Source organism: Zeus faber (assembly GCF_960531495.2).
Source record: "Zeus faber genome assembly, chromosome: 7".
Lineage (NCBI taxonomy): Eukaryota > Metazoa > Chordata > Actinopteri > Zeiformes > Zeidae > Zeus > Zeus faber.
The window spans coordinates 16337773-16352820 of record NC_137203.1 but is presented as its reverse complement, the minus strand read 5'-3'; the positions used below and the strand labels follow the sequence as shown (position 1 = coordinate 16352820).

At 46.2% G+C, this 15048-nt stretch overlaps 1 protein-coding gene across 1 annotated transcript in view; it reads right to left on the bottom strand.

Moving 5' to 3' along the window:
• LOC307232520 (membrane-associated phosphatidylinositol transfer protein 2-like) overlaps positions 1 to 15048 on the bottom strand; it is a 43448-nt gene that overhangs the window by 16804 nt on the left and 11596 nt on the right. Inside the window, exons 2-6 of the mRNA XM_080003557.1 lie at positions 8261 to 8507; positions 3109 to 3323; positions 1978 to 2099; positions 1110 to 1343; positions 644 to 979 (exon numbers count right to left, since the gene is read on the bottom strand). Coding sequence (XP_079859683.1) covers positions 644 to 979; positions 1110 to 1343; positions 1978 to 2099; positions 3109 to 3323; positions 8261 to 8338 — 985 coding nt within the window. The 5' untranslated portion in view covers positions 8339 to 8507. The remainder of the gene's footprint in view (positions 1 to 643; positions 980 to 1109; positions 1344 to 1977; positions 2100 to 3108; positions 3324 to 8260; positions 8508 to 15048) is intronic.

Below are 15048 nucleotides of genomic sequence, written 5' to 3'. Positions count from 1 at the left end.
TATTGCGATGGTGGTACGTTCTTGAACATCAACAGAAAAGGTAATGCCTCTTGGACAAAGTATGATTGCAGGGAAAAGCTCATATTTTGCAGCAACGGCTTTCAACAGCTTCCTCTTCAGGGTGTTGATGTTGACATTATCTTGAGAAAGATGGTGGGTTCCTGCAAAGGTTCCACCTCCTTCCACTTAAAACTCCTTCTCTCATATGCAACAGGGTCAACAGGAAAGGGAAGTTGACACTGATTTGTTGAGCAAGGGGGCTTGCATTGTTAGTTGTGCTGGGTCATGGAGTTTAAAGTTTGGGGAACATCGTAAGGCTGTCATGATTGTGAAATTAAGAAGATACATAACCTAACAAATAAAGAAAATCAATTCTGAAACAACGAAAATGACAGCGGTCAATAATCAGAATAAATAAAGTATTGTTGCCAAAACAGGCCACATGCTTGAAATTCCCATCGACAGCCAAACCTGCTTGTCACTGGCTCGATGGATTCAGGGTGAAGGAACACACAACGCAGCCTTCAGATAGGAAATAAAATGAATGCAAACCTACACCACAGTCGGTCACGCCTGGACCCTAGTCTCACCGCCTCACGTACAAACAGATGAAGACACGGATGAAGATGGCTTGGCGCCTCACCTCCTCTCTTGGATGAGCGGGAGGACCTAGAGGAGGTGGACCACTGCTTAGTGAGCGCACCTCGTGCCTGGAGCGTGTCTCCTCCCGAGCTGACCACCACCTCCTCCGCTTCGATGGAGCTGATGGCCTCCTTGGCCTCCTGCTCCTTGTCGGGGGACGGGGCGCTGCCGTTTGCCTCGGTGGCCTCCTCGGCCTGGCTGAAATGGGCCATCTTGGTGGCCAGGGCCAGCTGCGTCTCCAGCTCCAGCTGCCGGATGTCCTCGATGGTCAAGCCGTACCACTCGTCCTGCCAGCACCAGGCCTGCCGGTGGGCGTGCACCATCACCTTCCTCAGCCCTAGGAACAAAGCCGGGAGGGGGAAGGTTTTTTTACCAATGTTAAACGCAGAAAATGCCATTGCTGAAAGTAACAAGCAACGCACCCTCGATATGGAGGCGGGCGGCCGTGTCTGTGACTGCATACGCACCTACATCGTGGATGAAGCGTTCAATCTTGGACTGCATTCCCCAGTAGCGGAACTCCACCTTGCACAGTTTGTAGGCACACATGATGGGGGTCATCCCCGCGTTGTTGTTATACTCCTCGATCCAGTCGTCTTGCAAAGGCCCGCGCTGGGTCTTTGTCGACTTGTAGAGCCGTGGGTCCTCCTCTGCCTTGTACTCATGAGGAGGGATGGGATCCGTCACTATGTCGATGGGGTCTGCAAGGAGAGCGTTCAAATTGACAAAATATTAAATACACAAGGAGACCAGGTCTTTCACTTAGGTTTGATACGCTCTATCAGAGGTTTTGGCTTTTGCTTTGGTCTCATTCGTATCATGTTCGCACCTCTTAGTAAGGCAATTTAACACTAACAAAAGAAATGAAAGAATGTGACCTTCTTGATAAAAGACCATGAAAAAAATAAAACTGTATAATTGGCTAGTTTTGTATTCCTAAACCAATGACTCGTCAAAGGTTCCGAATACGCCGAGTAAGTCCGTATTACAGTCAACAAAAAGGAAAAATACATGTAGTGCCAGAAAGCGCCACAAGTGGGCCTCGACTCTTACTTGAGTTCCACGAAAGATCCTGAGCCAGGAAGATGTGAGTAAACATGACCACCGCCAGATTGTTTTAATTAGGTTTTTGCAGGTGGAGGAAACAACCCCCTGTGCAGACGTTGTATTATAAACTAAACAAGATTATATCTGAAAGCTGTTCAATGATCCCTAGAGATAAAGCAACATATTTATATATAGACATTAGGTTATAACTAATAACCTGCTGGTCGAGCAATATGACAAATATCCTTCTGCCCTCCAAAAATGATGGTTGGAAACAAATTGTCTTACCGACAGTCCTCTGCCTTTTCTCCACTGCGGACATGTTGTACACATCTGCCTGGTTGCCTGTGTCGGGCTTGTAGTACGTCTCAATATCAATAGAGAACTTCTCCACAAAGGGACAGGTGTATCTGTGGGAGAAGGGATAGAAAGCGCGGATCAGTGTCACGGCCGAACACCGACGCAGCGGGGGCTCACTTTCGAAAAATATTAAGCATTCGCAGAGCGAGCTGGTGTTACACAGAGACATATGCCTTCATTTCAGAATGGTCGATTCCGTGCCGAATGGCGAAAGAATGAAATCTATTTTTACAAAAGTGACAACACCCCCTCCCTTTCTCCCTCTCGCCCGCGGAGGGTAGGAGATGTGTGAGCCGTGCCCATCTGCTGCATCTGAGGCGGCCGCAGCGGAGCCGTCGCTGCCGAGATAAATGTGTCAGCAGGCACTTCCACTTTATCAATAACTCGACAGTAAAGTCAGGGGCGAGCCTCCTTTCAGCACCTCGGCGGCTCTGCGTTTGTCCAGACCCCAGACACACGAGCAGGCCACCATCCTGAGAATTAGGGGTCATCATCATCAAACGGCCCGCGAAGGCTGCCGGGCAGGGAAGCGTCTGCGGCCGCGACGCCCTGGCAACAGCTCGCGGGGCTTTATGCTTTGGTTTGCTTCGGCGGTGGGACCACGCGAGACACCTGGAGGTTTAATAAACACCTCAAAACGATGTGGTCTCTCATCCAGAGCGGGGTACGCAAGACGCACGGTTACTAGGTGCTGCCTCAAGACGTATTTGTATCACAATACAGGAGCCACAAATCAATATATCACGATATACTGTGATGAGGCCATACACTGCTTTGTTGATAGTAGATAACAGGTCATTTCATTCATTCTTTAAAATACACTGGACCAACAGAGACAATGTTGTAATACAATATCACTGTTACAGTGCAGTATAACAATAGCAGACATGGTGGAGGAGCAAAATCTGATCATCCACAAATTCAATATCCATATTGTTGTTTTGAGATTTGATACAACAATGGTAAACAAAGAATAACCCTTTTCCCCAGCATATTGATTTCGTATACTCCTACTGGTTCCAACACAATGTCTCCATCCTTGTGGGGGGGTGCCCTCACCTGGTGCGGGTGTAGGGGTAGGCGTTCCAGGATTCTTCCTCCACCCTCAGCGCCGCTTTGGGCAGGATAGAGCGGAACCAGCTGGGAATGTGCATGCCGATGTGGTAGACCTTGTGGGTGTACTGGCCCGTCCCACCCGGCCCGTCGGTGTAGGGCTTGTTCTCCAGGATCTCCACCCCACTGCCCTCGCCGCAGCTCTCCTCTCTGCTCTTTTTCTGGAACGATAAAAAAAGGCCAAAAATAATGGAAGCAGTCGTTCAGAGGGGATGTGCGTTTGTGTCAGAGTGTGTGTGTGTGTGTGTGTGGAAAGTGGAAGAGGTTTCGTGTTTTTGGGAGCCGTCCACAACGGGACACAGCGGCCTCCACTTTGTCACAAAACTTAAGTTCTTCCAGTTGTTTATAGAACCAAAAGCACATTGCTTAAGAAAGACAAAATAATAAATAAAATACTGAAATAGTGGATGACAAACAATAGATTTGTACTTCAAGAAATTCACGGCCAAGGCAACGGTTCCCACGGGGTTAAATTCAATCTGTAAAGCAGGAAGCCCCCGAACCAGCTCAGAAACCCACACCTCTCCATATTTGCATTTCAGGGAGACATTGGTAGACAGAATGGGTGGCAGCTAAGCTCAGATGGCACCCGCTGGGCAGACGGTTGGTTAAGTCGGCAGTTTACAGCCAGAATTTGCGGAACGACAAGCGGCGGACACGTTATCATTATGAAACCAGTAAAACTTGAAACTTAAAAGAGGACACGCCTTGGACTCTGGCCCAGGACATAATCAAAAAACAGGAGGAGCAAAGGGCAACGCCTTCCGTTTCCATGAACATCACGATTCTGACAGAATACATGAGGAGAAAATTCAATGATCGATATAAGCAAATTGTGCAAATCACTCAATATAAAAAAAAAAAGTTTATTCTAACTACGCAGCCGGTATACTGCGGCATGCATGGTAGCGTTTGAGCAGCGCGGGGGGGGGGGGGGGGGAGCTCTCCGCTCCGTCCAGGGGAGCGAGGCGCTGCGGGCCAGGCAGTGAATCAGCGGCGTGGGGAGAAGGGACCATGAGGCATTTAGCCCTCAAGCCCTCTGGACCTCATTACTTTTGACAGGTCGTTCATTAGCCACCCGCCCTGCTCTCAACAGCCCAGAGACAGCGGCAGAGATACAGTGCAGACGCCGGCCGGCAGACAAACATGCTTAACGCGCAGCCACGGCTAAACATGCGGTTATGGATGTGGAGACGTACCATCCTGCCGTACGCATGAGAGATAAAATGAACGAGGCGGCTGCAAAAATGTGAAGAGGGGGAGAAAAAAAAAAAAAAAAAAAAAAAAGGATGAGGAGTGCACACCCAAAGCAGCAGGTGACGGTCAAATAATAAAAGCACGATACTTAATTGGTTTGCTTTCGTAGAAGCCAAAAATGAAGGTTACACAATACTGGCCACGACCTCAGTTATTTACTTCAAAAATCAGGGTGAGGGATAAATGGACCAAGATGAAACATGGCCCCAGTTCTTAAAAAAGGGGGAATGTAAAATTGTGTAAACAGCTAAATCAGTTCTGAGGTCGATCCTATATAACATAGAACATTCACGGCAATTTATGTATTGGGATGGTTATGGAATGAATGCTTATTAGTGCAATGACACCTCGAAATCTACAACAGTTTTAACATGGATAACATGTTGTACCATTGTTGCTTGAAATTGTTTCGTTTTTTTTTGGCTACAGCCGCCTTTTGCCGAGTTGTCACCGACGCTCCCGAAGTAGACAACACATGTGAGCCCCTGACATCACATGACATCATGAACGCCATTGACAGAACGCGGGAAAGGTCAGAAAGGCCAGCACGCAGCTTTTCCGCAACCCTCAAGCTGGTCAACAACATCAATAACAGGAATTGTTAAGTCTGCCGGCGTATGGATTCTGGCAAATTAGGGCAGTTCTGGGATCAGAAGGGGTTCTTGATATGGAGGACCAACGCTCCCCTCCCGCTCAGAAGCAGAAAAATACGTCAATGCTATTTCAATAAAGGGCTGCAATACGTCTCTCTGGCATCCTGGTTCTCCTCTCTCTCTCTCTCTTTTCACCGTCGGCTTAGCGAGACCCCTCTCCGTTTGGATGCTGATTTCCACTCCACCCCGCGGAGAGCTTAGTCAGCAGATGACGGATGTGTGTGAGAGTGTGTATGTATGGGAGAACAAGATAACCTCCCGTCTTTAATTTCCTTCACATCCTGCGTTAGTGCTGCACGTCGCCGCAAATCCCAGACTAATAATGAATTTACAATTAACTATCAATTAAAGGGGGCGACGCTTCAAGGTCAAAGGAAAGTACGTGAGAATGGAATGGCTTCCGACAGGGCCGGGGTGAGGCGTACTTAAGTGCAGATATGGCCAGGATGTCCTGAGGCCCTGACTTCATCCATCAGGCTTACACTGGGGGATGGATCGCAGACAGACAGGCCTGTATCCTGCAGTTGCCCTGGCAACATAAAGCAATAAAGAGATGGTATCCACACCAGCAAATTCCTCGTTTGCTTTCTCTCCTGAATAACTGTTGTCTTTTTCCTTCCACCCCACACCCCCTTTCTAATTTCTTCCCCTCCCGTCTCCCTCCCTTACGATCACACCTTTATTTATTTATTTATTTATTTTTAATCCTGTTTCCGCTTCTCATTCACTCCCTCTTTCAAACGGAACCTGACCACCGGCATGCTGCTGATGTCACGGTCGCCATGGAGATGGAAGCTTCACAGCAACGAGGCTGTAGGGAGAGGGTGAGGTCAGGGGAAGAAGGTAACTATGGGTCACTAATGGAAGAATTCATTTTACTGTGCGCTTCTCCTCATGCTTCAGGCGGCGTTAAATAAACCCCCCGATTTCCGAGAGCACCCTCATAAGCAAAACCTTTGACAGGAAGAGCTGTCCGACATGACTGAAGGCTGACATGTCTTTGCGATATTGTACCTCTGAGGCTCGCCACATGCACCACATCAGATGTCATTCACCCTCGGTGCAATACAAGTCCAATTTAATTTAAGTGCAATAGGAATGATATGCTGCATGTTCGTATGTGTATAATTTTTTTTTTTTTTTTTAACTGCACCAACGGCTGGCACTGGAATTGTGCGGTTTGTGCCCGATGATTAAAAATGGCCTCTAGCCTGGCGGCACATCCACTGAGTTACGTTCTCAACAATCTACAGAGGTGCAGCTCAACTGGATTACCCTACAGTTTAGTGCACCGAAAGGGGGATGATACGCGGCCGAACAAAAATGACCGAAAAAAGGTTGAAAAACAAAACACTCTGGCATTCTTCCAGAGCCTGCGGTGGGCAAAACATTATGGACCATTGTACTAATCTCCAAAACATGTAAATATAATCGGCATCAATTGAACAAGAGAACAAATTAATAGAAGTAAATATTTTAGTAAGGAATTCTGTTCAGGCAAACTTTGTTTTCTTTAACAGACAGGGGAGTGCCATTATTTAGCTCCAAGGCAATGACTGTTAGGCAGTGGTTTAATGGAATGTAGGGATAGTAATCTGATAAGACGGGAGCCTCGCAACAGCACATCAATTTGAAAGTAGATGCCTTGGGACTAGATTTCATGAGCAAACATCCCAATTCTGCGCTTCAGAGCTGCACAATTCAAGTTTTACCGCCTTTTTTTTTTTCCTCCCCCCTTTCAAAACCTACCGCACCGCCCTACATACCTCACTCTGCATAGCTGAGGAACGCTTGCCGCAGCTGGCTAAACTGTGCAAATCAAAACTTGAAACACCTGCTCACGAGAGGAAGAAACAACGAGATCGGCCGAGTGTAAAAAGCTTGTAACTGAAGTGCTGCAATGCGGGCGTGGCCGAAAACCAAGAAGGCCGACTGTACATGCTCTAACAGTGCATCTAACAGTTAAAAAAAAAAAAACTCCCACCGGTGTGCAAAGGTTAAACTAAAGACTTCATAGATCCTAATCAGGTTTGTTAGTGCATATATTCCCCAGAAATGGATGCATTTGGTACGTAAACGTGCACACGTTGAGAGCCCGGGCGACAGTTTGCACCCTCCAGCTCACTAAAAGAGCGATATGTGGTCAAATTTGAGTGTGACTGGAAACCCTCTGGAAAGTTAAGCATCTCAGCATGACTGAACAGGCCTCTAAACTAACCTGACATTCCACTCAAACAGCACCACCAAACCGCTTAAAATACATCATCGAAACCACTTGGTTCAAGTCCCAGAATGTTAAAAATATTTCAGATTTACAAGCCTTGCCATTGTCATCATCGGCTCTTCCGTTCGCCACCGGACGGTCGCCGCACCGTGTAACGCACGGAAAAAGGAAAGAGCAGCTCCAAGCAGATGAAATACTTGCTGCTAATATTCCACGGACGTTTTAACCTAGAGTTTATTCGTTGTTCTGTCGTGGAACTACGCTGACTTCAACGTGAAACTTTTTGATGTCTCAGCAATTTTTTTTGTGAAATCCCTGTTCTCGGTTCCGTTCTCTTGCCCCAGGGTGCCGCAGCCTCCAAAAGCCCTTACTATTTTATTTTTCCGCGGACTGGATTTAAAGTATTAACCTGTTTTTGCGGAGAAGACATACTTTTTTTTTTTTTTTTTTAGGACATTTCAGTCATCCTTAATGTTAGGGAAGTAAGTTAGAGTTGGATATTGCATTAACTTGCGGTTCTGAAAACCGGCCATTTCCCATTCGAGGCTGTATTGATCCACACTATGAACACCGGTTGATTCTAAACTGATGAGAACAAGTGTGTGCCCAGCCGCGATGAGATGACAAAGATCACTCTCCAACGCCTTTTTCCTTCAAAGTCCCTGTGCGCCTTGAGTGGGCTGTGTGGGCACGGCGCCAACACCCCCTTTCCCGACGTAACATGCTGCGTGAATTGGCCAAAGCCAGCTTTAGACACCGGGGGTTGATAATCTATCGGCAATACAGGCTCCTTTTGTTCCGTTCACCCAGGTCACACACCGCGTGACAAGTCACGTCACAACATTTTTTTTTGTGGCCACAAAAATCCCCCAGTGTTACATTTATTTCCGCTCTCTTATTGTGACAAAGCGGTTCTCAGGGTGGTCCTGACCAGGTCGCTTTGAGATGGGGAGGGCGGTCTCACCTGGATCATATAGAGCTGAGCGATGCGGTACTCCTCCACACTCATGGGCATGGGGATGCGGTACTCCTTGATCAGCATGGTGAACTGCCCGGCCCCAGGGGTTCAGGGGTGTTCAGGGAGGCGGCCCGCGCAGGGGGGAAAAAAGGCGAGGAAAGGCAGAGTGGGGGAAGGGGAGAAGGACAGGAGGGACGATGGGCTCCTAGGTCAGACTCTCCAAATCACCGTCGGAAGCCCTCATTTACGGCACCTGTGGGGAGACAAACGAAGCATGGCATTAAACACAATTGCAATTTGCATATCTGAATAAGTTACATTTGTGGTAGTCCCAGATAGACCCTAGACAAAATAAATACTGCAAAAAAATATATAAATAAGAATAAAGGATCACATTTCAATATGGTATTCAAAGGCTGATTATCTCCAGATAGTTGGAAGATAGAAGCCCTCTGTAGATCCAAGGCCAAAATAACGTCTTCTTGTGGCTCACACCCAAAGATAAAAAAGACCCGAGGCTTTCCCAGGCTGTGCTGGACTGTTTTTTTTTTTGTTTTGTTTTTTTTAATCAAACCAAAGGCTCCTCTCTGTAAAAAGGTGTCCACATTGTGCCTCTGTAAAAGGCACCCCTCCTCCGGTTCGGATGGGGTTTTTATACCGGACAGGGGCCAGAGGGGGTGGAGCCCACACCTGACTGGTTGGGAGAACACTCGTGCCCCGGCCGGCGGTGTCAGCAACCACCCCGGCTCATTCACACCTTCAGCTCTATCACATGGGGGGGCTCACTCCGTATAAGAGGGATTACAGTTGTTGATTGGGGAACATGACGTAAGAGCAGCCTATGCATGCTTGCAACGTCACAAATTATGCAGAGCTGTTTATGAAGCACTGTGCCCTACACCCATTAAACTTAAACCTACAGTGGGTGTAGGCTCAAACCATCCTACATCCTAAAAAGTAGGATGGTTTGTGGTGCAGAGCGCTTTAGGCTCTGAACGACTCAAATTTTAAAGCACTTCCACACCTTTACGCTGTAGCCGAGGAATTTCATCCTCAAAGGAAAACGATACTGTGTGACCAACAAAAGTAAAGTAAAGATGAAACTAGTTTATAACATTGCTTGAAACAAAGTATGGCAATTAGAACAGTAGGTGCATCTTCACCCCCACAAAAAAAACCCCGGTAAGGCCAAAAGATTGTCCAGTTCTCTCTCCGTCTCTCGCCCCAAATGTGGTTCTGCACCGGGGGTTTCACAGCACATCGTGGTTCGATTCCGGCCCTCGACCTCAACCGTGCCCTTCTCTGGCACGCGGCCACACCATCTAATCAGGATAATCACGCTAATGTTCCCACCGCGTCACTCGTCCGGCAAACAAGGCGCGGCTTTGAACCACTCAGCTTCTCGACCCGTTGAGAGGTCGCCCGCGACCCCGCTCCGGACATTCAGGGGTTAAGAGAGAGCTTACAATGAGCCGCTGCCGCCGCCGCCGCCGCACAGAAAAGTCTCAAGTTCATTCTGCCTCTGCGTCTCAGGGACGGGCGACGTGAGCAGCTGCTTCACACGGTGAGACTGCGGGTTCAGGTGGAAGCAGCGCCTGTCCTCGCCCTCCCTCATCCTCCTTTCAGCGATAGGAACGTCGATGCAATGTGCTTGTTCGGCACAAAATCTGAGCGGAACATCATGCTCCGCTTTAAATAACCACACTCTTGGGCAAAAGGCTGAGATTAAACTAGGTTATCTGGAGAGGAGGCCGGGGCCCGCCAGCCTCCTATGGGTTTGTCTTATGGCTTGGGACACACTTGTTTCCCCATTTCCTGTTGACGTGGTACACGGTCACTGTACTCGTAGCTTCATTTTCAATAGACAAAAATCTCATTAATAACCGTGTGGGAGTTTAAATTTGATTAGTATATTTCCCCAAATTACCGCTGTGAACAACAGCACTTACAAACATTTGTGTAAAGTGGATTTACCATCTACCATGCCGTGGCGTAAGGGCAGTTCTTGCAAACTCAAAAAAATCTGCGAGCGGGCATGAGGGTTAGTGCATAGTGTCAAGGCTTCAGGGGTGATTTGGTATGCAGGGATTGTCAAACACACAGAGACTATGTATCCCAGTCATATTCCATCTCTCACAGTAACAGCATGGAGCCTGGGTGATGGTGCAGAGTGTAATGGTGCATATATATATATATATATATATATATATATATATATATATATATATATATATATATATATATATATATATATATATATATATATATATATATACATACATACATACATACACACACGCGCACACACACACACACACCCCAACATGATGACCACTTTAGAATAGATTTTACTTTTACTCACATACTGCGCACACACACACACACACACACACACACACACACACACACACACACACACACACACACACACACACACACACACACTTTAGAATAGATTTTACTTTTGACCCCAAATCAATCTTCATATAGTTTTACATCATGTCCAAGACAGTGATTGCTACATGTAGCTTTCATTTTCCAAATGCAACACTTATTTATCAGGAATACACTCCATTTTGTGTCGTTTCTTTGCACATCATGGCACATTTGATCTATGATTGAAAAATCCAGAGAGTATTTGAAAGAGGAATTTGAGTTACCATACGATATTAAAACGTCACAATGATTTATTCAGCCATTATTTCAGTTAACTGAGTGCCCTGTGACGTCCAGCCACAATCCAGTAAGATGAACAGACCCCTTGGCTCATATAAAAAAAAAAAAAAAAAAAAAAAAAAAAAAGAGGAAACCGACACTCTTCTTCTGGCACATTGTCTCTTTTTGTTCCATTCTCCCAGTCGTCCTCAGACCATTATCATCCATTTCCCTCTCTCCTCCACGGTCCGCCTATCTCTCCACAATCTGAAATCAGTCAATAAACAACACACAAGCCACCTCCCGTACGACTCCCAGATAACAGTATTGTGTGTGTGTGTGTCTGTGTGTGTCTGAGTACATTTAGGATGCGATCCACAATTAGTCTGATAACTTTAGTCTGAACATTTAAAGGTGTTTTCTTTCACAAACTCCACACTAGGATCCATTCCAAAGACGGTTCATTGCCGAAGACGGACGCACTGTCAGAAATGCTGCAACCCCGCCCCCACCTCTCTTACGCCTATTTTGAGCCACAAACAGCGTTCTCTTTGACTTTCCCTGTGTACCTTATGCAGATGCAGGGAATCGGACTTGCAGCGCACGTATCACCTGCGACCGAAAGGGAGCATTAGCTCCGTGCCTGACCCAGAAAAAGGAAAAAAAACAATCTCGCACAGGGATAAAAATAGCCTGGTCACAATAATCCGGGCATACGCAAGCAGAGTGCTTGACGTTATGTGTTCGGAGAATATGCCCATTCCATTCTAAAAATACAGCCTTTACTACCCCATGGGTTGTGACGCAATCGCAGCGCACGCCGCAGCGCCGAGCACATGATAAAGCAGCAGAAGAGCGTTCCTGGGTCTGATGGTCTGCCCACTGCCTCCACAACACTCCAGTTCCCAGCGCCAACGTCAGAAATCAAATCGCCCGACGGCAATCATTTCAACGGGTCACAATCCTTTTGTAAAAAATCGTTACGATTCCACAATCGTGTTTCCGTCCAAATGGAAATTCCAAGGGAATTTTAATCCAATGTTGAGAACTGTGGCAATGTGAATTAGGTGCATTCCCTTCAGTTGGGTTGAAACAAATTAACTGTCTACCCAATTTTTCAATGTTCCAATCTACAATGCCAATTATCGCCTCTTCTGCAAGAGGTAGACATTTTTTATTATACCTTTAATTAAAACTAGTATAATGATGGCATTAAATGAAAGACAAAAAAGACAAATCAATTGATTATCAAAAAATGATTTGTATGACAATTAAGTTCCAACTAAAATGTTGTGATTGTGGCTCCCCTAGTGGTGTGGTGCATCCTCACGCTGTGGGGCTCCATGCTCCATGCCGCATTTCTCGTCACGTAAGCAAAACACAGCAAATGCAGTGTGCGGAGCAAAAGTGAGCCTCCAAAGAATGAGGTGAGAACATCTGGAGCATGTCTGCAAAATGTATCCATCCTCAGAGCTTGAATGTCAGTAAATCTAGATATAATGACATGCTATACGAAGCAGGAATTAGAGACATCGGACCACTAAACGGACTAACATCTGTCCATTTAACACACACACACACACACACACACACACACACACACACACACACACACACACACACACACACACACACACACACACACACACACACACACACACACACACACACACACACACACACACATCTGACCTAAGCAGATGGGACCCGCAGATGCCTCCACAATAAAAGACATGACAATGGATCAGAGGCCAGTGGCTCTAGGGGGCTATCAGATATAAAAGGGCTCACCTTTGACTCAGCCTTTCCTTGTTACTCAGGGCTGGACTGATCCACATACTTAAATATTTAATTGGAAACACATTATGATGTACAGCAAGGGGTCAGGTTTCAATGCTGTATGTTACCTATATACATACGTACCTATATACAGACACACAGGTGGAACTCTGGACGGAAGGCAACAGCTGGGCCTGGCTGCGGTCAATGCATCCCATGCAGTTATAGTGGTATCCTAAGAGGGAGGCCTTGACTCACAAGAGCCATTTTCCAAGAAGCCACTATAGTGGCGCTCTATAAATTTAGCCCCTTTTCAGAGTGCACCAGTTTAAGGAGGAGTGGCATAGTAGTCGGAAAAGCCCATGGGGGACAGACGCAGCAATGTTGTTGGGGGTGGGAGTGGTGGGGGTTCCCTTGTAACCGGCCAATGACACGACCCACTTTAACTTGCTGGTGGAAAATGTTGGCCGTGGACTGCCCAAAATATCACATATCATTTTCACACAGCGTTGCCTTGACATTGCAGAGCCAACATCCCGCTATGACAACCAATGCAAACAAAGCATCGGTCTGTGATAAAAAACCCTTGATTGGCTTCAAAGGCTTAGTCCCCAATCCAGTTAAAATGTCAAAAGGCTTTAGACAATGCGGCTTGTTCTGCACTGTGATTGATCTTCGGTGACGGAGTTCGCCCTCCGTCTGCCAGTGACCAGACAAGTCATGCCGCTCATTTCAATCAAATACAACTAATTCTAAGTTTGGCAAAAACTGACAAAAAAGTTTCCCTGGACCATAACCAATCGTCATCCTCATCATTCGACTCGTCGCACAATATTACATTATTGCCCTGTTGTGCCCAACTACTGTCAAATCAATACAGTAGGCTCCCATTATCCTCTCTGGAATGAGGCCATCATTCTTCCCCGGCCCCTCTGAACCCATTCTCCTCCACGGACCGAGGATGTAGGATGCACAAACCTGCCCTTGTTCTCAACTCATCATAGCGCTCGAAGGAAAAAAGCTAAAAATACTCCACACCCTGCGAGCATCTCTTCCATCATGTTCCTCCTCTTTATCCTACTCCACCTCCTCCTCCTCCTCCTACTATGGATCTGCAAGCCAAAAATGATCCTAAAATTATCCCCCCCATTGCATAGGGAGAGAGAGTGAAAAACGGTGCAAAAAAAATAAAAATAAAATAAAAATAAAAAAAAGTATGAGAACATTAGGTCCTGGATTTCAATGAAAAATATGTAGAATAGATTTTGACTAGACAAAATCAGAGGCACACTCACTGAGGTACGGCTTAGAATCGGCATACAACACTATTGCCACACTTAATTAACAGTACTTAATCAACATTTTCTTTTGACAGTGTTCTTAACATTCGACTGTGGCACGCCTAGAGTCTGAAAGCGTAAGGATTAGGTAAGACTGTTGCAAAAAAAATAATACATCAGCGAGCAGAGAAAAGTTCTAGGTCTTATTGAATTAATCTGATATTAGTATTTAAGGATGAACTCTGTTTGTGAAAATGCATCTCCCACAGAACCCCATGATTTCTGTGACTGCCAAGAGAGTGAACCACCCTAATAAATAGGGTCATTATTTGTTAATGGGTCATATCCGGCACATCAGTTCAGTGTGGCCCTGTTGCATGTTGACCCTCTCCTTAATCAACACAAAGCCACCCAAAAAAATATATTTTTGGAAAATTACTTCTACGGCGCCTTTTATTGGAACTCTCTCTGGTTTGCTTTTGCATCGAGAACTCTTATGTAACTCTGCCAGAGATGGAAAAAGAAAACGTACCTACAACCATTTTTGTCGATAGGACAGGTAGTTCATGCAGCCAACCCACCCCCAGGCCAGCAGATACTTTTGGATAGAGACGATTCCACTCACATCATCATCATCACCCCCTCGGTGAAGTTGGATGCTGAGATATCTCCCTAAATAGATGTTATAGAGTCTTTTGAGCACTTGTGCACCACTGACAATACAAAACCCCGGCACTGTAGGTTTGTCACTTTCCAAGAACCATCACCGCAACAGCTCTTATTGAGCCTTACATTTGGTAATACTTCCACCCAATACTTCTCCCATGGTATCAAGGTTGTGATATAGAGAAATTGAATGTTTGGGGTAAAGGAGATGTGATAGGTTGATTTTAACTGAAGAGACCTCAACAACGAGCCTGACATCGCCAAACCAGTTTGCAAATGCATATTAGTCTGTAATCAGAGCATCCGATAGACCTATAACCAATCAAAGCATTGGATAGAACTACAACCAATCAGAGCAACGAGACGTGTGACGTAGCACTGAGCGAGTGAGTTGGTAAATAAAACAAATCCTGC